The 23,892-nt window shown below is 41.5% G+C and overlaps 1 protein-coding gene across 2 annotated transcripts in view; it reads right to left on the reverse strand.

Annotated features, from left to right (window-relative positions):
• Positions 1-23,892, reverse strand: part of TBC1D8 (TBC1 domain family member 8) — an 84,736-nt gene that overhangs the window by 26,900 nt on the left and 33,944 nt on the right. For both annotated transcript variants that reach the window (XM_054009843.1, XM_054009852.1), the window contains exons 3-5: positions 22,315-22,433; positions 18,711-18,939; positions 10,887-11,127 (exon numbers count right to left, since the gene is read on the reverse strand). In XM_054009843.1, coding sequence (XP_053865818.1) covers positions 10,887-11,127; positions 18,711-18,939; positions 22,315-22,433 — 589 coding nt within the window. The remainder of the gene's footprint in view (positions 1-10,886; positions 11,128-18,710; positions 18,940-22,314; positions 22,434-23,892) is intronic.

Here is a 23,892-nt window from a genome sequence, read left to right on the forward strand (position 1 = left end):
TTTTTCCAGGCTAAAAGTCTCTGTTATCTCTATTGTTGGCGTTTCTGTAACAGGTTGATTTTTTACGGGGTGGAGTTGCTAGCCCCACGCCCAACCCTCCTCCTTTATCCTGACTTGGGACAGGCAGATGGCCCCAAAGGACCTCTCTGGTGGAGTTTTGAGTGGAGTAGGCTCAGTGTAAAAGTGTAGCCCAGATGTAGGTAGTTCCTGTTTGTGACACCTGACCTAAACCCAAGTTTTGCTTTAAGCCATGGCTACATTACAGGCATTACAGCGACACAGCTACAGCACTACTGTGCTGCGGTAGCGTCACAGGCGACAACTTCTGATCCCGTCGGTGGGTGCTCGACCCCCGTCTACCTCTGGCCCCACCACGACTCCACCCCTGCCCTGCCCCCATTCCAACCCCTTCCCCAAAGTCCCCGCCCCAACTCCGCCCCCTCCCTGCCCTTATTCTGACTCCTTCCCCAAATCCCCGCCCCTGCCCCGCCTCTTCCCCACCTCCTCCCCTGAGCGAGCCACATTCCTGTTCCTCCCCCGCCCTCCCAGAGTAGCCAAATAGCTGTTTGGCGCCGACCAGGCGGGAAACGCTGGGAGGTAGGTGGAGGAGCGGGGACACGGCATGCTCAGGGGAGGAGGCAGAGGAGGAGGTGGGTCAGGGGGTGAGCGGAGCTTGGCTGCCGGTGAGTGCAGAGCACCCACTAATTTTTCCCTGTGGGTGCTCCAGCCCCGGAGCACCCATGGAGTCAGTGCCTATGGGTAGCGTAGACGCTTCTACAGCAACGTAAGAGGTTTTTCTCGTTGCTCTAGGTAATCCACCTTTCTGAGTGGTGGTTGCTAGATCGACAAAAGAATTCCTCCATCAACCTAGCAGCATCTACACTGGGGTTAGGTTGGTTTAACTATGGAGCTCAGGGTTATGCAACTCTAACTTTTAAGAAGAGACCAGGCTTTAGTAAAAAGCTGTCCTACAGTGCTCATGTGCTCTGTTCCAAAAGTGTTCTGTAGCAACTGTGAGAGTAGATTGCTAGTAGGTGAAGCAGCACTTGAAGGGGGCAGAGTTAAATTTACATTGCAGGGGTGGAAGATACCTTAACTTTGGATTTCCAGATTTTTGGAAGTTTAGCTACTTTCCACTTTAGGGACTGAAATGAGGCACCACTGGGCAACCTTTAGTATGTATAAATGAAGTTTTGGGGTATTGAAATTGCATGAGAATTTGAGAAAGTATTACATGGTGTGTGCAGTCTCTGTGTATATGGAAATTATATAGCTATGTATATGAACTCCCCCACTATAAAATCGTGCTTATACAATATTGTGTGTATAAACACACAATACATAAGCAGCACTAGCTGAACCAATTTGAAAATCAGGCTTTAGCTAACATGGGCTACACGTCCCCTGTTTTAGCATAAACCAGAAAAGTGCATTCGAGCCAGTTTTCTAAATGTGATCTTTACTGTTCCCCCTCTTCAAAACACGTCTTCCACATTCTACAACACAGACTTCCACCCTGCACTGTGGGTAGTGTAGGACAGGTATCAAATACCTATGCTCGTAAAATGTTAGTACAGGAGTATGTCAATACTTGCCTCTGGGCAATGCCAAGAAGCCTGAGCGTCTCACGCTGAGATGAGTGTTCATGCAATTTAGAAGTGCTGTGCCTTGTCTCCTACAAAACTGACGCCTGAGCATTTATAAAATGTTACAGACAGCATCCAAGACAGCGGAAAACCTTAAGCTGGCTATGTTTAACACTGGCTGTCAAACATTGCTTTGCTCAGTTTCATCCCTCCCTCCTAAACAGTGGCTGAACTCTGCCTGGCCACTGTGAACATGGCATAATTGTGTTCAATACCTGGCATACAGGGTGCACCCAGCTAGGGTGACCAGACGTCCCGATTTTATCGGGACTGTCCCGATATTTGCTTCTTTGTCCCGCGTCCCGACCAATGTTTGGTCGGGACACTGGACAAAGAAGAAATTTTCCCTTCCGCTCCGGCGCTCATGCCCCCTCGCCCCGGCTCCGCCCCCTCCTTCCCCAATTGGCCTCCTCCCCGCCCTGGCCCCGCCTCTTCCCCAGCCACGCAGCATTCCTCCTCCCTCCCAGGCTTGCAGCATGGCGGCGCAAGCCTGGAGGGAGGGGGGTGGCGGCAGCGGTGCCTGGATCCTGGAGCTGGTGAGTCAGCTCCAGCACCTGGGCACCGGGCGGCCAAAGGGGGGCTGGCAAGGGAGGGAGACAAGGGGGCTCAGCTGTGAGCCCCCCCGCCGCGCCAGAGGGCTTCTGCCCGGGCTGCTGCACCCGGGGCCGGGAGTGCAGCCTGAAGGCTGCTCCAGCCCTGCAGCCCGCGGGGCAGTGCGGTGGGTCCGGTCGGGGGCAGCGCGGAGCGGGCAGGGGCCAGGTGGGCGGCGCGGGGGCCTGGGCCGAATCCCTGCTGCTGCTGGGGAACTCCGCGCCTCTCCCTCTCGCTCGCGGCTGCGGCTCCTTCCCGGCGGGACGTGCCCCCCGGCCTGCCCCATGCACATGCGACGCGCGTCCAGCTGCTCCTTCCCGGCGGGAGGGAGACTAGGCGCGGGGGATGCGCGCCGCATGTGCCCAGGGCAGCAGGAGGCACGTCCCGCTGGGAAGGAGCCACAGCCGCGAACGGGAGGGAGAGGCACGGGGCTCCCTGGCAGCAGCGGGGATTCGGCCCCTGCCGCCCCCGCCGGCTCCTGCCCGCTCCGCACTGCCCCCGCCCAGACCCACTGCACCCCGCATATGCCCATGGCGGGAGGCTCCGCTGGGACTCGGGGAGGGCAGCGCGTGGCGGCCTGCTAATGCCCCAGGCCCCTTAAAACTTTTTTTTTTGCTCCGTCCCCCCCCTTTTTTTGCTCCGCCCCCCTTTTTGGCTCCGCCCCCATCCCGATATTTTATTCTGGTAATCTGGTCACCCTACACCCAGCATCCATTAGCACAAGATGATGAGCATACTGTCAGCAGGGGTTGAATACAGTAGCCTCTCTATACCAAAAGAACAAGTGTTTCTGAATACTCCTTGTTTTGTCTTTTTTTTTGCGGGGTTGCAGAGAGAAGAGTATGTCTGTGCTTTATCACTCCCATTTTACACCTGGAGAACTGGAGAGATTATGAGATTTGCTCACAGTCCCAGAGCTGTGGCAGAGCTGAATTCAAATCTCTCCCAAATCCCAGTTTAATATTTCACAAGATCAGCCTTCCTTCCCACCAGAAATCAAACACAGGAGTGCTGTAGTATAGACAGAAATATATCTTTGAATACACCTGAATTAAAAGGGATGGGGCAGCCACATACAGACAGTACTCAGTTAAGAAGGAAAAATAATCTGATATATTTAAGAATTTCAGAGAGGTTACACAGGAACAAGAAAAAATACTGCTGTAACTTTGGCATTTTGCAATGGCTGATGGTGCTCACCAATACTTGTTATATTAAAATGAGAACATTTATGCTTTTTTCCTTTAAAGTTTTTTTTTCATCTGGCTGGATTTCTGTTACTGTGGAGGACGGACAGCAACTCATAGCTAGTAAAGTTACAATACTATATAGATACACTGCGTGTTTCAGCCAAAACAGGTCTTAAAGTATCTTAACATTTTATTTTGCCACAATGTCCTGACTCATTAGCCTCACCTCCCTTTGAGCTAACAGAATATATGTTAAAACCTATATAAATTCACAAAGTGCATGCTTGCCTTTTGGCATGACGACATGCACTGCAACACCACATGAAGGTTTTTTTTAGGGGAAAAAAAGGATGCATTAGGTCAGGTCTATACTAAAACATTAAGTCAACCCAGCTACGTCACACTCAAGGGTGTGAAAAATCCACACCCCTGCACAACATAGTTAAGCTGACCTAACCATCAGTGCAGACAACATTAGGTCAACGAAAGCATTGTAGCTACCGCCTCTCGGGGAGCTGGATTAACTACAGCAACAGGAGAACCCCTCCCATCACTGCAGTGTCTACACCAGTGTTACTCAGACTGGCTCTCGAGCCGCAAGTGGCTCTTTAATGCGTCTCCTGCAGCTCTTTATAGCACATATTAAAACACTCTGTGATTTAATTATTAACCAATCTAAGTTATTAATCAATCTATGTTACTATGTTATTAACCAATTGTAGCTGATAAAATAATAATACTTGGTCAGTCATTTTGCTGTGAGATTATATATATATAAAAAAATAAAAGCTAAATAGTTCCCCTGTCATATGGTTTAAGTATGAATACATAGAACCCCAGTATACGAAACAATGAATTCTCATTACTGTGGCTCTTTTGGGTAATGTTGATTGCTAATTTGGCTCCTGAACCCCTGAGGTCTGAGTATCACTGTTCTACACTGAAGCTCTACAGTGGCAAAAATGCAGCGCTGCAACTGTGCCACTGTAGCAGTTTACATATAGACATAACAGTAGCTTCCTGTCATTAGGGAAGGATGCCAATCCTAACATCACTGGCATTGCCTGTTCGGAATGACTCATGAAGCAAGATCAGACAGCGGCACCAGGAGACCACACCTTACCCACCACTGCTCTAAAAAAAGGTGCTGAGATGGAGGTCAGCTTTGTGGGATCTGGGAAAGAGAACAAATGGCAGCACAAGAATGAAATGCAGTCAGTACTCACATCACTGTGGGCTGAGGTGAAAACTTATATGAAAAGAATCACAAGTGGAACAGAAGAGCAGAATTCGGTTACCCAAAGAGAAATGCTATGCATTTCCGCTTCTCAGCAACTGTGTGCCCTCATAAATATATCCCAACAAAAGTACAGCATGTAAAATATCTATGGCAGTTAAAAAAAGGTACCTCTAAAGTTAGTTGCTGAAACAGGAAAGGTAACCCTTTAAATGTGATACAGCAAAGATTGAGATCTATGGGCCCATGATATCAGCTGTAAGTTTGCCAGTAATAAATACAATATTACCCTGGAGACAAGTTAAAATGACTCAATTAAGGTGGTGGACCCAAGCACTGAGGCATGGCCTATGCTGATATATGGACACTGTCAAGGTTTATTATTTACAGAGAAGCATGAACAGTGTTTGGCAAACAAGCTAAGTTCCCTGTACTAAAGAACTTGTTGTCTAGATTATCTTCCCCTTCCTAATTAAAAAAAAAAAAAAAAAAAAGGGATTCCAAAGATTCCATTCTGAGTTTCAAAACGCCTCCAGCACTGAAACATGAGTGTGATGTCCCAACCTGCTGGGGCTGCTAAACTCAAGCAACTCACCTCTTTTCTTTCTGGTACTGGCAGTTCCATATTTATGAATCAACAGGCAACTAAAACAAGTAGCATTATTTTTATATGTACCAGTGAGAAGATATGATGAAAGTTAAGAAAAATATACCCCCAAAAAGAGAAAAGGAAGAAAAAAAAAGTTGTTTTGTTCCCTATTTTCCAGGGCAATCAGCAGACTACTCTGCGCTCCCCCCCCCCCTTTTTTTTTTTTTTTAACCTGGGTTCCCAACTTGCACCTTGTTGGATTCTAGGATTATCTTTGTTTCCAGCACATTGAGTGACTAGTAAGACTGAACTATGATCATCTATATGTGACCTAAAAGTTACCTTTTAAAAGTCTTTTACTTAAAGGAAATAATACACATATGGCTGACAAAAACAATTCCTGGACAGTACTTCAACATTTCAGACTGTATCCTCGCTGTCAAATGTGTTTTCTGTATTTTAAAACCAACAAGGGTCATATTGGCAGGATCTCAGTTTTGTTGAGTCACTGCCTGTTCATATTCAAAGAACTAAAACAACAGGTAACTACAGAATAAAACATCTAAATGACAATGTTCTGTTGGTAAGTAGCTAGATGACTTCTCACTTTTAGAGAAAGGTTACTCACTATTTTTTCATTCCGTGGGGTGAGAAGTACCTGATATGTATAAACTGGGAAGTATTTGTAAAAGATTGTCGTTTTATTCAAAACACATTGATATTCTGAGCCTCCCTGTCAGAAGCAATCACATGGATGAAAGCAACACTTGTGATGCAAGCTATTTCATCAACCAGTTTCCATTCAGCTCTGACACTGGCTTAACAATCAAAAGAACTTTTTTGCTTTAAATATTTTGCTTCAAATTCTATGGATTGGTAACTCATCACTACACAACAAGAAAAAGGATTTAAGACAGTAACAGCCCAGACAAATTATTATCCTCTTCAAATCTTATTGGCACCGTATGCACCCAATTACATTTCCACTCAGGCCATTTCCTCAAGAAGTGTTTGTCCTCTACACATCCTGAATGAGATGGAAGCAGAAAATCAAAGAAAGCAGTAAAACAGCATTTTCAAACCCTCACAAAGAAAGAAAATCTAATCTCTTTGGATAAGAGAGTTATCTTATGTAACAGTGTAGTTCATGGCACTGAACTGCATTTGCAATAAAGGCCTTTTGTGGTTATCAACTGCCCCTCAGCTTCACTTTGCTTTTGAGTGTGCTTAAATGGCCATTAATCCCTTTGTAATCCATGTCTATGATCATCATCATTACATTAAGAAGGAAGGAAACTGATTTACTATCTGCTTTGACACTAGGCCCCAATAATCTGCTTTGACACTAGGCCCCGATATTGCTCCAGCTCTGGGGCTGAAGCACCCAGAGGGAAAAATTGGTGGGTGCTCAGCACCCACTGGCAGCTCCCCGCCCAGCTCACCTCCGCCTCCTCCCCTGAGCACGCTGCGTGCCCGCTTTTCCCCCCTAGCTCCCAGTGCTTGCGCCGCGAAACAGCTGTTTCGCGCAGCTGGGAGGAGGGGGAACGCAGCACGTTTGGGGAAGAGGCGGGGCTGGGGCCAGAATTTGGGGAAGTGGTCCAATGGGGCAGGGAGGGGGCGGAGTTGGGGCAGGGATTTTGGGGGAGGGGTTGGAATGGGGGCACGGCGAGGAAAGGGTGGAGTCAGAGCGGTGGCACGCGAGCACCCATCGGCGCCAGGGAAAGTTGGCGCCTATGTGATTCAGCAGCCCCTACACATGTAGTCCCATTGAAATTACAGAACTACCTACATGAGTAAAGGGTTGCAAGGTTGGGCCCTATATTACTTTTCAGCAAGATGACAACAGGAGACTCTGAAATATGAATTATAATTATAAGCTTCTATTTTCCATGTGTAGTTTATATAGGATATGATGATCTTCCACACAAGTTCTCATTTTTCCAGAGAAATGAAGGCATCTTTTAAAAAGAATTGCCACAACCCTCCCTGAAATGTAGTGTCCAACCCATCAACAAGTATAAAAAAAATACTAATGGGGGGGGGGGGAGGAGTGTAAAGGCGTCATTTTTATAATACACCTGTACCCCCAATATAACACGACCCAATATATCACGAGCAGCGCTCCGGGGGGACAGGGCTGCGCGCTCCGGCGGATCAAAGCAAGTTCGATATAACGTGGTTTCACCTATAACGCAGTAAGATTTTTTTGGCTCCCAAGGACAGTGTTATATCAGGGTAGAGGTGTATATGGCCCAGGGTGGACTCATTTAAATTAAAGTGATTTAAATAATTGATTTTAATCATGGTTTAAAAATCATCAGGCAGGAAACCATGATTTAAATATCAATTTTAATCTCGTTTTGCATTTGTACTTTTTAAGTTATTTTCTTAAAGATTAATTCTCATTGATTGGTGTAATTTGCTCCTCTTTTTTGCTAACCAGGAGGGTACACATTTATTTATAGCTTAATATACATTTATTCAGATTCTTAATTTTTACATATTCTTCTGTTAGAAAACGGTGAATGATGTTTCTCATTTACAAGATTAATTTTTTTTTTTTTTTTACTCATGATTTGTGTAAAGCTGCATTTGGATGGAAATTGGAATTCAACTGGAATGCACAAAAATAACACTTTAAAATTGTTTTATTTTATTAGTAAAAATGATCTTAGATGTACTGGATATGTAAGAAAAATAGTTTATCAAAACATGTTTTGCATTTAAAACTAATGGATTTACTAAATAAAGGAAGTAACTGCAGTTAGTGATTTGAACTGTTTTTTCTGGTCACATTGTCCTTCAAGATTTTAGAACTAGTAAGTCTCATTCGCTCATCTCATTTTTATTCATAGACTGGAAAAAGGAAAAACAAGCTCCCCTGCTTTTTCAACTCTCAATTGGTTTCTCAACTATGAGTGGACTAGTCCTTAAACTGAACTAGTTGAATAATCTTAAATGAAGAAAATATTCTCTCTAAACCTGCAGAAGAGGCTACTGGTGTCAAAAGATGATTTAGAATGTCAACAAACCCTGGTTCCAGGTGCTTAGCCAGTGACTTCAACCAGTTCAGTGGTTTGATTTTTTTTAAACTTTGGCAGCAAACACCTACCGCTTAACTATTATTTAAATTTAATTTAAATTATTGTAATAGATTATATAAATTTTGCTTTGAACATACATTTTAAAATTTTTAAATTATTTTTTCCCAAAAGATTAACTTATATTGGGGGGGGGGGGGGGGCAGAGGGAGAAATCAGACTTTTTATTTTAAATCAATTTGTATACATCCTGATATGGCCTATTACATTGATTCTGGCATTGCGTTAGAATACATTCTAATATTTGCTTCCAAGGCAAAAAAGGGAATGTTAAGGAGAGAACACAAGTTAAAATTAAGTGAGAACTAGTATTCCCTGAACCATTACAACAATGAAAAAACAAGTCACTCCAACCCAAATATGTCAGAATTAGCAACTCGTTTATCCACTATTCAAAAAACAAACTTGCTGAATCATACTACATCAAAGTACCAACCTACCTAGCTAGCCACTACCTGTCTAACCTGAGTACAGGAAATGGGATTTCAACATCTTTGTATTTTCCTTTCTGCTCACACTCTCAAGTTACCACTCGCCAGCATGTTTACAGAATGTAAGGCTCAGGAATTCTCTTGCAAACTATTTCTTCTCTCATTTTTTTTTTTTTTTTTTTAGAAAAGAGAAAGGAGGGGAGGGGAGGGGAGGGGAAAAACTGTGTGATTATAGGTGTGGGATGATTTGTGCTCCTATTGCTGGTTCATTAATATACATACTTCTTTTCAAACTCGATTCAGAAAACAATTTGTAGTTTGATTCGTCTGAAGGTCTTGCCACTACAGTATATCAGAGGTCTATTAAGTGCAATATTTACTTCTGTGGGGGTGGAGGGTGTTAACTTTTGTTTCAATTAAGATTTTTAATTCAAGGAGTCTTTTGGTGGGAAAAGGAGAACTTAAAAATTACAAATTAGGAATCCCCCAGAAAAAAAACTGGTGTGCAATTTGTGTCATAGCTCCTGTGCATTAGTTTCTTTACTTCAAGACAATATATTTTTAGTCCGAAAGATGAGGTTCGGAGGAACTCGTTTGTTTAGAGGCGGGGGTGGGGGGCAGGAGAGGGAGTGGAAAGCAGAAAGAGGGTTTAGAAATACAACTAACTCTTCAGAGTAAGAGCACGCACATACACACACACACGATTACCAAGGCAAAGTCTTGTTTTAAAAAAACAAAAACCTCAACAATATCCTTTTAAGCACTTTTTAAAAATCTGGCCCAAATCTTCTAGTTTAAAGAAACCTCTGGCATCACTGAATATCACTGAATAGGCGTATATAAGTAAGTTTTACTGCTTACTGCCTTCATTAAATTTACAGACTGCTCAAAATATATTCTTCAATGACATAATAGGCACAATCCTAGCCCCAGTGACTTCAATGGAGCCAGGACTTCACCTATTAAGTGTAAATTTAAAATGCTTGGGAAAAATAATAGTGTATAGGAATCTTCATCTGCTATTAAAGATCCTATAGCACTATTCACAAGAATTTGGAAAAGGGGTTGTAATTTTAGCATCATTGCAGAAATGGCCACCAAAACCGAAGCATATTAATAACGGAAAACAGTCATTGGACACCTGTATTCTCATCAGCAGAACCTCTTCTCCCCACCTAGAAACCATTCACAAATCATTCATTCATGTAGCATGAGTGGTCTATATTTATGAGGGTGTACAGTTCTGACTGCAGGGTCAAGGGACTTGGATGTATAATTGGGAAAACCACAACCTACATGCCTGGAATGACCCCCAGACTAGAAGTATTTGACCCCATGATGTCAACAAGGGTGTCCTAGGTAAATTCCAACTTTGGTCATTATATTCTGCCCACCTAAAATTCCTTCTGCAGTTTCACTTTCCTTAAAAGAGAGAGCAAGAGAGCATGAGTGTGCGCGCGTGTGTGTCTTGTGTAGTGTTACTGGCACCGAATGGCTACCGCTTTCCTCCCCTCAGAGTTAACCTCATTTCAGTGGTGGGTGAGGAATCCATATAGGGATTATTTGGAATGAAAGGCAAAGTGTAGTACAGACAATCGCATATGAATCTCTCACTACAGTTTTGATTCCCAGGACTCCCTGTTAAATCAACTATGAGAATAATAGAAGTAGGGACTTTCCGTCTGTCAGAAGTTCATTAGGATGGGACCACAAGCAATAATTACCATGTTATCAGCACTTGGAACGCTTACACAGAACAAAGAGCATAACAAAGAGTGCTGTTGTTCACAGCAGTTGGAATTCTCGCTTACTGGAATTTACTTTTGGGCAATTAAATGGTACTTTTAAAAGACAAAAAAAAGGAGTGATGTTGCTTCAGAAAATACAGAAAATGTAGGTGTGTGACTTGAATACCTACTCCAGACGAGTGGCATACACACTGAAAAATTGTATTTTAGAAGATCGAAAATATTATAAAATCTGTTTTTTCCTCAAGACACAGTTGTTCAATATTTAATTACCACCAAGCTAATAAAATACTGAAAAATGGGAAATGTACTTCTATAATTCTTCTTGCATAAGCAAGAACTTTGCTTTTTACCTTTTTGTAATCTGAGTAGGATCCTGGAGACCTGGATCCAGTTCAAAGATCTCATTATCTAGTAGCCTTCGGAGCGTTACGTCTGCCAGCTGCTCCATTATCCTGAATGCCTCATCAATATTAAGGAACATGGAGAAGTCTCGTTCTTTACTTGAAGTGGTGATACGGATGATATCAGTCATAAAGACATTGGAGGTTCTTTCCAGTTTCTGGACATCAACCCAGGGAACTAGGAGTTTTACTGCCATTGAAAAAGAGCAAAAACCTCTTAGGAACTGAGTTTAAACTTTTCACAGACTTCAGAAATATGCAAACATATTAAAATTCAGAATGGACTTTAAACAGGTATAAAGGGGAAGAAAAATATTCTTCTGTATATTAAAAAAAACAAAAACAAAAAACATAAATGCCTAATATGTACCCACTATTCATTCTCCCATGTTCTAGGCAGAAAGCTTCTCGTTTGAGGGATTGCCCTCTTAAGTCTCTCTTAGTTTTCATGAAAGACACTAAATCATCAAGTAACATTGACAGGAGTCCTCTCCCCACAAAGCAGGTTATGTTTCATTCACTAGGGGGTGGCAAGAACGTGAGGAAAGGTTTCAGGGCCATCTACCCTACTGGAAGTAGGCTATGAGAAAGGTGAGAACTTGGTCTCCTACTCACTTGGATAGTTTCAGGGAAGCAGCAGGCTAGCTTACTTCCAGACTGGATGGTTTTTGGCTGGAAACTAAGCCCAGAGTCTGGAAACAGAAGTAAACTGGATGACTACGCAACACAACGTGTAAATGGTTGTACTAGGGAATTCAGCAGTGCACTCTACAGTATGGTCCTCTCACCTATTATGTGGCATAAATACTGAGCTAACAGTTTCATATATATAAATTTATAGATCTATATATCAGAAGTCTCCTTTGATGAGGAAGACACTGACACCACCCCTTAACAAGGCTACAAAGATCACCAGAAAACAGTAATAAAACTCAAGGCTCACAAATTACTCTAATTTAACTACTGTGGGGACAATGTCATCAGAAAATAAATGTGTACATTTCTGTCTGTGTCCGGCTTGAGAGACCCATTTCTATTACCTATATAGTATAATGAGGTAAAAAAGAAGAGTTAGAAATAACACATATGAAATATAAAGGCCACACACACACACAGTATAACTGTTACCAATGGAAATCTGAAGAAGGCTGCAATGTCACCCATAAATAGATCTCTCAAGAAAATTACTATGCATATTAATTTAATCTTCCCATTTTAATTTTTTTAAATAACTGACAGCTGTAAATTTTGTCCAGAAACATTTAATTGAATGTGACAAAGTCCAATTACAACTAAGAAGGAGTACAAGATAGGGTTTTTGATATTGACATTCTGTTAAATCATCTGTCACTACCCAAAGAAGAGAAAAAGGATCAGCGCATATTGGATGATTATGGAAGGAGACTAACAATCTGGCTACTATTTACTGAAAAGCACTTGAAAATAAATTAGATTTTCCACCTGAGTTAACCTGGAAGCTCACCCAGGACTCTCGTCACCAATGAACATAAGGACTACTCTACCAATATCGCAGGCCAATCTCTTGTTGCTAATAAGGTCATAAAAAGGCAATAATGTAAAGCCTTGTCTTGATTTGATTGTTTTGTTATATAAAACCATGTCCATGATAATTAATTACATTTATAAAAGAGCCTGAGTGAGTTTACTGTATTATTCTATAACCATAATCCTGTCAAAAGTGTTCCCTGATTCTAACTTTTCCTATTTAAATGTAGCATACTAATGTCACACAAATTGTTTATGAATGACCATAGAATATTTTAGTTCAGCAGAGCCAGACAACCAAGGGACTAAAGACTAGTTATCTAGAGTTGTACTAATGTTATTACTAATGCTGTTGTCAAACATGCCAGCCAAGTAAGACATAACGGCTTTTATCAGTGGTGGGCAACCTGCAGGCCGCATGCGGCCCATCAGGGTAATCTGATTGCAGGCCGTGAGACATTTTGCTGAGGTTGACCGTCACGGCCCCCTCTCCCCTCCCGCCCCCCCACAGCTCCCAGTGGCCACAGTTCCCTGTTCCCAGCCAATGGGAGCCGCGGGAAACAGCAGCCAGCACATCCCTGCGACCTGCGCCGCCTCCCGCAGCTCCCATTGGCCGGGAACAGTGAACTGTGGCCACTGGGAGCTGCAGGTGGCTGTCCCTGCGGACGGTCAACATCAGCAAAACGTCTCACGGCCCGCAATCAGATTACCCTGATGAGCTGCATGCGGCCCGCAGGTTGCCCACCACTGGTTTATATTCTGTATGAAACAGGAGGAGCATGCCAAATTACAAAAAAGGTCAAAACTAGTGGCAAAAGATAACATATTTTCAAAGTTTAGGAACAATGAAAACTTAATTAAAAACTATGAAAACTTGACAGTAGTCCTTTAAGAAACTGAACATGCCAACCTTGCAAAATTCTAAATCTTTTGATTGATGTCCCTCCTTTGAGTATCTTCGAACATGTTTCAGTGTAAGTGCCCTTCTCGTTTCAAAGTACTGTGACTTCACCTAAAACTCACTAACATCACCAGAAATAAAACAAGGATTTTTTGATCAAGTAGCAGACCCAGAAGATTTAGCACTTTGCCCATATTTCTGTTCATCCAACAGCACTGAAGCATTTCAATAAAAGAGAATTAAAATAACTGCCAAGACTTTTCTCTTTCGGTTTTGTAATTCGTGTTTTGTTTCTCCCAGCAGTTGTGTTTGAGAAAGTGCAAGAACCATGTTCTATTGGCATTATTTTCTAAAGCCGTAAGACTTAGGCATTTTAAGTAGCATTCCTTAAATACCTTTGTGGATCTAGCCTAACTGCCACTTTAGCTGCCTAAATCCAAAACGTAGATGCTAAAAAACTCCATTCAGCTGTTGCCTAATCCTATAGGTGGCTACGTTTCCACCAGTAAAGTCCCTAAGATACCTAATAATCTGCTGCTGGGCATAAGCACAGGCGCTTTAGTCCTGGCGCCCAGGTGCCAACTTCATGCCTAAGCCCAAGTGGGAACTAAGCCAGAGAAAGACTGAAATTAACTCTATAGCCCAGTGGCTCACCTGGGATGTGGGAGACCCGAGTTCAATTCCCTGTTCCAATGCTAAAATTTGTACACAGTGGAATATTTCTCTTGTTGAAGCCATTCCACCATGTAAAAATAATTAGTCACCGAAGACTGAGCGCCACCTACCCCAGAATATCCCACAGCCTAGTGACTAGGGCACTCTATTGAGAGGTGGGAGATATGGATTCAAATCCCTGCTTCAAATCAGGCAGAGGGGTCTCTTACATGCTAGCTGAGTGCTCTGAGCTAAAGGCAGACGTCACTTCCTGTTTTTTTGTAAGGAAGGGCTTAGGTGCCAAATTCCATGAGAAGGTTCCTGACTGTGGATCCCAAGCAGACAGGGCCGATGAGAGGCGGGGGAAGCCGGTACAAATTACCGGGGCCCGGGGACTGGCTCCCCACCCCTCGTCGGCCCTGTTTAGCCGATCTGCCCTTGCTGGGGGGCCCGAAAAAAATTTTTCACCGGGGCTCGAACCCGCTCTCGACGGCCTTGCAAGCAGAAATAGGTGCCTCCCTCTGACCCAGACTTAGGCACTTAGATAGGAAATGCCAAGGAGAGGAGTGTGACCTATTGGCTAGCTTAAGCAGCTCTCCACTCACCCTGTTGGCTTTTGCAGATCCCATTTTTCAGCACTTAACTCTCCCCACACACTGTATAGGGAGCCTGGGTGCCTAACGCCGGGCTGTGGCTGTCATGAGGCAGCAGGGTTAAGTTAGGTATTTGAACACTGAGGCTAAGTCCCCTTTGCAGATCTAGTCCTTAGTGACTATGACATGAAAACCAGGATAACAAATTCCTTGCTTCACAATAAGTGTCAAGTTCTCCAATATTAACAATCATTCATAAGTATAATTATTTATGAACTATTCAGTATGTCAGTTGACAAACATGACAAAGAGTTGCAAATCGTGTCTGTCACCCATATCAGAGATGAGAAAAAAAAGAATTTCAACACTAGACACCATCAAGTAAGTTTAGGACTAGGGCTGTCAAGTGATTAAAAAAATTAAATCGCACTGTTAAACAATAATAGAATACCATTTATTTAAATATTTTTGGATGTTTTCTACATTTTCAAATATATTGATTTCAATTATAGCACAGACTATAAAGTGTAGAGTGCTCACTTTATATTTATTTTGATTACAAGTATAGGACTGTAAAAAAAACAAAAAAATATTTTTCAGTTCACCTAATACAAGTACTGTAGTGCAATCTCTCTATCATAAAAGTTGAACTTACAAATGTAGACTTATGTACAGGAAATAACTGCATTCAAAAATACAACAATGTAAAACTTTAGAGCCTGCGAGTCCACTCAGTCTTACTTCTTGTTCAGCCAATCACTCAGACAAACAAGTTTGTTTACATTTGCAGGAGATAATACTGCCCACTTCTTGTTTACAATGTCACTTGAAAATGAGAACAGACATTCTCATGGCACTGTTGTAGCCGGCGTCACAAGATATTTACGTGCCAGATGCACTAAAGATTCATGTCCCTTTATGCTTCAACCACCCTTCCAGCAGACATATGTCCATGCTGATGACTAGTTCTGATCGTAACAATCCAAAGCCCTGCGGACCGATGCATGTTCATTTTCATTAGCTGAGTCAGACGCCACCAGCAGAAGGCTGATTTTCTTTTTTGGTGGTTCAGGTCCTGTAGTTTCCTCATCGGAGTGTTGCTCTTTTAAGACTTTTGAAAGCATGCTCCATACCTCATCCCTCTCAGATTTTGGAAGACACTTCAGAATCTTAAACCTTGGGTCAAATGCTGTAGCTATCTTTAGAAATCTCACTTTGGTACCTTCTTCGCGTTTTGCCAAATCTGTAGTGAAAGTGTTCTTAAAATGAACAACATGTGCTGGGTCATCATCCGAGAATGCTATAACATGAAATGTATGGCAGAATGGTTAAAACAGCAGGGCACATAAAATTCTCCCCCAAGGAGTTCAGTCACAAATTTAATTAATGTATTATTTTTTTAATAAGCGTCATCAGCATGGAAGCATGTCCTCTGGAATGGTGGGTGAAGCATGAAGGGGCATATGAATGTTTAGCATATCTGACATGTAAATACCTTGCAATGCTGGCTACAAAAGTGCCATGCAAATGACTGTTCTCACTTTCTGATGACATTGTAAATAAAAAGAGGGTAGCATTAGCTCTTGTAAATATAACCAAACTTGTTTGTCTTAGTGATTGGCTGAACAAGAAGCAGGACTGAGTGGACTTGTAGGCTCTGAAGTTTTACATTGTTTTGTTTTTGAGAGCAGTTATGTAACAAAAAGTCTACATTTGTAAGTTGCACTTCCAGGACACAAAGATTGCATTACAGTACTTGTATGAGGTGAATTGAAAAATACTATTTCTTTTGTTAATCTTTCACAGTGAAAATATTTGTAATCAAGAATAATATACACTTTGATTTCAATTACAACACAGAATACAATATATATAAAAATGTAGAAAAACATCCAAAATATTTAATAAATTTCAATTGGTATTCTATTGTTTAACAGTGCGATTAATCGCAATTAATTTTTTGAGTTAATCACGTGAGTTAACTGTGATTAATCAACAGCCCTATTTAGGACCAAAATTTAGGAAGGGTTGGGGCACAGGTGCTAGAACTAGAGCTGCGGGGGGTGCTGCAGTGGTTTCCATTATATAGAGAGTTTACAGTTTGGTTCAATGGCTCTCAGCTCCCCCACTATACACATTGTTCCAGCAATCCTGGGGTGGTGTGTTGGGGTTTTTGTTGTTGTTTTGTTTTGGGGTTTTTGGGGACAAGGGGGAGGAATACAGTATATTCTTCAAGAGAAAAAAAAATGTTAATGAAAACTGTTTTGCTTTTTTATTTACTTTCCCAAGCATGAGCCTAATTAATGCATGAGAACCAGGAAGTGAAACAGATTATAAACAAAAGTGAATGAGTAGTTTATTTTCACTGTCCAAGATGAAAAATGAACATAAATGTAAAGTAAATTATATTTATTTCAATTTTGCATTTTAATAAAGTGTTACTAGCAAAGATAAGGGGCTATTTCTGGTTATGTAGTATAATATTTGATAGTGGCCCTTCATTATCCTTCAATAATCTCCAGTAATACATAAATGAAGCTTTGTGAATAATAGTAAGGCATTTTTTCCCTTTCTACTTTGATTTGTAATAATCCATTTTATTGTGTGCAGAGGATTTCATATGTTCATCATGTATTAGTGGACAATCAACAAGATATTTAAACAGAGACTGAGCTAACTATGCATCAAAACAACAGCGACATTTTTCGAAGCCACATGCAACTTCTGTATTATAATCAGCAGAAGTTGCAAGTGCAACATGATAACTGGGTTCTAATAAAATAGAAAGGAAAAGAGACATCTAATTGGGAGAGGGCATGTATTAAATCCTAGAAATTAAGAGTTAATATTTTGCATATTTTACTGTACTCTAATTCAGCTTTAATCTATAAATATAATATTTGAATAACCACATGATCACAATTTGACTTGACAAAATAACTCTTCTATACATAAACAGTAAAGCCTCCCTGATCATTAGAGTATAATGAACAAAGTTTCATTCTACTGTTCCTGCTGGAGTTGTGGTAGGATTTACAGGAATCCCTACAGTGTTACTCAAAAGCATAATCCTGTTAAGGAGAAGACACACACACCCTGAAAAGAAAAAAACAGTTAAAAGGTTGTCTTCGTTTATAATTTCCATCATCCAAGACTGGGTATGGAGGGCATCACATAAGAACGCTCCCTGGGGCTCCATTGGAAACATGGGACCATATCTTTTGGAATGGCTTAGTAGTAGTGATTATCTGGTAAATTTTTCAAGCCATTCTTAAAACTTTAACTTGTCACTTCTGTGAAAGATTTAAAGGTTGAAAAGGAAAAACAAACGTTTTAAGATATTTGGGAGTTGTTTGTTTTATCTGTAAAATTTGTTCAGAAGCTTGAAAAAACAAAATTTCATTCCTTTTTATTTGAAAATACTGGTTTTCCCCTTCCACCTCGTCACATGGAGCACAAGACACAGCTGTGTTATGTTTACTACTCATATTACTTTAAAGTGCATAATTGATGTCACGTAGTTCTAAGAACAGGGTTGGTTTTTTTTTTTAGCCAACTTACACTTCCTTTGCTGTCTCTGTACTAACTGCAGCTATTAACAGTGGCTATTTTTGTGTGTGTGAATGTACACACCGATGGGGGAGGGACTGTTTCTGAATTACTATTAAAAATAGGTATTTAAGAATCTGTCACATCAGATACATTTTAAGGCAGATCTACTTTGGGGCCTAAACTATTTAGCACGCTTTTAGAGCAGACTGTTTTCCTGACTTCCATCATACAATTACCACCACGGTCCACTTCACATTTAAAAAACCAACAGTTTAAAGCAATTATCTATGTATAATACTAATAAGAAAACAGTTTGTTGTAAATAAAATATAAAAATGGATGACACATGACAACGTAGAATTTTTAAAAGCAAATACACTCAAATTTAACAAGATAGTTGATCCAAACAAAACAAGTTTCAGAACTCTTCACTGTTGCATTAGCCAAATACCATAGAAGAAGATTAGATTTAAATACATCAACTTAAAAATTACCCAAAAAGTGATATGTATGTTTACAAGTCTGCATAGGGTATAGGGATAACAGTTTTTATATGTTCACACTTACATTCTTTGCCTAGGAAGAAGGAATAAAAACAGAGGTGATTGATGCTCAGATAAAGCCAGCCTTGACGAGGAACTTTACCCTTCCAGCAGCAGCATGAATAATAGGTAATTAACTTCTCTGCTTCAGGGAAGTTAAATCTGGCTTCAAATTTCACTAGTGCCTCTCGAAACTTCTCAGGATCCTCCTCCTGCTCTGCTACTTTACTCCTGGTCTCTTCTGCTATCAATGCCTGATTCAATGACAAGATAATATATTACGGCAAACTGGTAGTTTGCCCAAACTAGTTATTACAAGCCATCAGTACATTTTTTAAATCCTGATTCTCTCTTAGAAAGGTATCCAAGTTGATGTGCAAGTTATAAGACATTTACTTAGTATTTGCAGTCTGTTTCCCCACACTTCCCAACCCAGTCTTCTTTTTGGTCCCAAGTTATAACTGAAAAATATTGTTCAAACTACAATTTATATTTAAAAGCTTGATACCAATAATGGCTTGCTTTGATCACCATGATTATTTCAAATAACCCAGAGAAGGCAATAAACATTATTGGAATTTCACTCAGCATATGATGGCTGTAGAAGATTTAATTTGACTTACATAGCACAAAGCTACAGTACCAAATTTTTATATTGATCAGCAATATTACCAAGAAACAGTACAGTGAAGTATACGATAACCTGTAATAAGCTTTTAACTATTTTTAAAGACTTGAAATAATTAAGTGCTATGTCTTTTCATTACAGCTCCACAATAAATAAGGAGTAGAGAAAGACAGTTAAATGCAAATTGCTTGGCTAAATGCAAATTTACTTCAGGTGCTACAAAATACAAATCAGTCCTACTGGAATACTGTAATCCCATATGCCAGATGTCTATAGCAAAGACCAGAGAGCTGATGTAACAATAAAAATATGGTCCCATTATTCAGTTTGAAACCTGCAGAATTCTAGGTGTCCTGCTCTCACTTTCATGGTCACAAAATTATTAAAAGATGTGAGTTTTATTCAAGCCTTTCAGAGAACTTGGATGTACAGGGTGTAGTAAGGAAAGATAAATCACTGAACTACTGCCAGAAATAGGAATTTAAAAAAAGAAAAACTTCTCAGCACGTTTACAGATGTTGCATCAAGGATCAAGTAGGTGATGGTGTCATTTTCCCCCATTTAGGGATAAAATTTAGATACAGCAACAGACTATTTGGAGCTAGTCTTTTAAACACAGATGTTTTGAATGGTCTTGAGTCCCTGGATAGAATTTTATCTTTATTTCTGTAACATCACAGATAATCAAGAGTTTAACTGCAGTCCAAGACCAATGATATCACTGATGCTAGAGATTCATGTACTGTAATCTATAGGGCCCTACCAAATTCATGGTCCATTTTGGTCAATTTCACCGTCATAGAATTTTAAAAATAGTACATTTCATGATTTCAGCTAGTTAAATCTGAAATTTCAGTGTTGTTATTGGAGGGTCCTGACCCAAAAAGGAGTTGTGAGTGGGGGTCACAAGGTTATTACGGGGAGGGGGAGGGGGAGCTGCAGTCAGTGGTGTAGCCAGGTCCTAAGAGCAGGGGGAGCAAACATTAAAAAGGTGCCCTCCCTTGGCTCCTCCTCTGGCCATGCCCCCTTGGCTCCTCCTCTGGCCACTCCGCGCCCCCTCCCCCCCTTGGCTGGCTCCTCCGGCCGTTCCGTGCCGCCTCCACAGCCCCCACATGGCTCCTCCGGCCGTGCCGTGCTGCACCCGCCCCCCATGGCTCCTCCGGCCGCGCTGTGGGCTGCCATGCTGCGCCCCACCTCGCTCCTCCGGCCGCACTGCCTCTCCCCCCATGGCTCCTCCGGCCGTGCCGCCCTCTCCCCATAACTCCTCCGGCCATGCTGCCCCCTCTTGCCTGCAGGAGCCCAGCACCGGCCCAGCAGGTCAAGCTTCAGAGGGGAGTGTGGGCCCCGCCCGCTGGCGCCATGGTAACCCCTAACTAAGGCACCGCTTTTGGAAAATGTGCTGAGGAGAAGCGGCTGCTTCCCCTGCACCCCCCTAGCTACGCTACTGGCTGCAGTACTGCTACCCTTATTTCTTCACTGCTGCTGCTGGCAGTGGCACTGGCTATCTGGAGAGCGGTGGCTGCTGGCCAGGAGCCCAGCTCTGAAGGCAGAGCCACCGCCAGCAGCAGCGCAGAAGGAAGGACGGCATGGTATGGTATTGTCACCCTTGCTTCTGCACTGCTGCTGGCAGGGCACTGCTTTTGGGTCAGGACCCCCAATTTGAGAAACACTGGTCTCCCCCGTGAAATCTATATAGTATAGGGTAAAAGCACACAAAAGACCAGATTTCACAGAAGGAGACCAGATTTCACGGTCCATGACACGTTTTTCATGGCCATGAATTTGGTAGGGCCTTAGTAATCTAGGGTGTCAGAGCATTTCTGTGTTGACTACCCTTTACAAATTAAAAGCCCCTTGAGCATGGGTGCAGAGGCAGTACCCTCTTAGAAATCCAAGCAACTTCCCCCTTCCAAGTGTGTGTGTGTGTGTGTGTGTGTGTGTGTGTGTGTGTGTGTGTGTGTGTGTGTGTGTGAGTGTGAGAGAGAGAGAGAGATATATATATATCTCAAGGCTGGCTTCTCACATAAGCACTGCCCCTGGACAGTGGGACCCATCACATCTTACACCTGGATCTTGTGCGTGTAGGTTCAGTTATCTGTCAGTTATGTGTCTGGTGTAATTTTCAATCTTGAGTAAGCGGATGAGTGTGAGATAGTGCGTGCATGGATAGATGTAGATAGGAGAGACTGATGGGATGTGTTAGGAAAGCATGAGAGAGACAGATCAGCGGAGAGGAAGGAAGCAGGAAAAGAAAAGGGAGAAGCTACACAATTATAGGAACACACTGTGTGCTTAGTGTAGGATCAAGAAAAGAGAATAAACAGATATGGAAGAAAACTCAAGAAACAATACATCATGATCTATTACAGGAAAGAAAATTGGAGTGAAGCCAGAATGAGAAAGAATGTATAATGGACACGAGAAAGATGAAGCTATACACCTCATTTGCAGAGGTATTAAGAACCTGCAGCTCCCACTGACTTCAGTTGCAGGTGCAAGCACTCAGCACCTCTGAAAATCAGGCCCTGCAAGTATTAAATTGAAAGGTAAATGTAATGTACTGCCAATCAACTACAGCCCATGACAGACTACACAGCTGTTATTCCTGTAGGTTCCTGAGGCATGATGGCACAGGTATTTTTCACCATAGCTAGTAAGCACCTAGGTATGTGGATATCAGAAATGAAAATATTGTGTAGACATACTTTCCAACTCTTTCCAATGCGGGATGACAACAAACTAATGAGACCACTGATATGGAATGTGGAAATCAAGACTTGAAAAAGAAAGCTATGTACATTTCATGACAAATATAATTGTGTTCAGAATAAATATAGCTGCAAAGTCACTCATTTATCAAAAATATTGTCTAGATGGGCAAAAGCTAATATGGACACAAACAGTTGGTAGACTGGTATAGTTCCACAATATCAAGAGTTATTTCTACCAATTCCTTTACTAGTGGGCAGGGGAAAGATGAAAGCAAGACAACTTTTCTTACCTTTACTTTCCCTTTGACAAAACTAACAATATCTTCTTTATTATCAAAAACAGACAAAGTATGGAGTAAGTTTTGCTCCAGCCACTCCCAGTGCTGATTTATCTCCTCTAAAGTGGCACCTAGAAAAGTAAAAAGAGCTAATTAAAAACCACATAGAAGAAATTGTGAAAGAAACTAACTAAAAAAAAAATTAAATGCAGTTGTGTCATAGTGCATTAAAAGAAATTAAGTTTCTGAAGTCACAAATGAAAACTATTAGTAGCAAATAGGTCAATAAGATGTTACATTTCAAGGCATAACTAGAGGAAACAAAAGTAATACTATTTTAAGTAGTTGTTTTTAGTACTTTTAGTTTTCAAGATCTGAATACAAGTTCTCTGCAGACAAATGCTGGTCTGACTTTCAAAGCAGAAAAAATACAACAAAGCTTCTTACTGCCCTGTCTGGATGTGGCTCATTTTTGATTTAAGGTTTAACTCTCCTGCCTCTCCCAACAAACACATGCTCGCTCGCTCTCTCTCTCTCTCTCTCTCACACACACACACACACACATACACACGTATGTGCCTTTGGGAGGAGGTTATGTGACCTTTAATTTGATACCCTACTCATGAAGGCTTTTGTAATAATCAAGATGTCTGACAACAAAGGAGTCTGGTTTTGGTTGTTTTAACACTGCTTGACAAACCTAAAATGAGAATGTCTCCAGTTTTGGAGAGAGGTGGGTAAATAGATTAAGCTTTGAAACATGATGAATTTCTTTAAAAAGCAATACAATTTATTCTTATTAAGTACCAGGTGCACCTACGAACTCCAAAAACGTGATTTTAGTCTCTGGCAGTTTGCTTCAGGCAAAATGCTTGTTGAGCTCCACTACTCCAAAAAAGCTGCAGTTGTGCGTCATAACGACATGAGACCAAAAAAGTGCAAGGAAAAGAGGCAAGTTGTAAAACAGCACTACTAGGGAAAAAGTAGCCACCCCACAAGATAGCTCCTGCCAGTCACTCATTGAACAGGATAGGTAACAGGTAAAGAAGGCATGATGTGCTCTTTTCAGTGCCCTGCTGGGAAGAGAGGCAACAGTGAACAAAAAGAGCAGAGCGTGAAGGAAGAAAAAGAAAATTCAAGTACAAATCTCATTATCACAAAACCTGAGATCTGTAAACATCAAAGACTGCATGTCGCCTCACACAGCAGAGATGATAAATTTAGCTAAACATTTTCCACCTTCCTCTGCTAGGTTTCCCACAAGGAATGCCAACTGGCAGGGAAACTTTCCAAGATTTAACTTCCTCAACAGGAAGGTTTTGCGATGGAACTTCATAAATATCATCTATCAAGGCAAAAAATATAGAAGAAATCATGAGAAAGAAGACAGCCATTTAGATGGCCTTTGCTAACAATTAGGAGGACCACACGCTGTAGGATATTAATTAAGACCTATTGTTTCATAGGAGATGTTTTAATATAAAATGACAATTTATTAAATTGAACATTTAAGCCTGGACAATGTAGATAAAGGGTAAACATAGTAGGGATGAATCAGCGGTCTGCCTTTGTGTGTGCAGTCTGGAATGA

The sequence above is a fragment of the Malaclemys terrapin genome, chromosome 1, assembly GCF_027887155.1.
Source record: "Malaclemys terrapin pileata isolate rMalTer1 chromosome 1, rMalTer1.hap1, whole genome shotgun sequence".
Lineage (NCBI taxonomy): Eukaryota > Metazoa > Chordata > Testudines > Emydidae > Malaclemys > Malaclemys terrapin.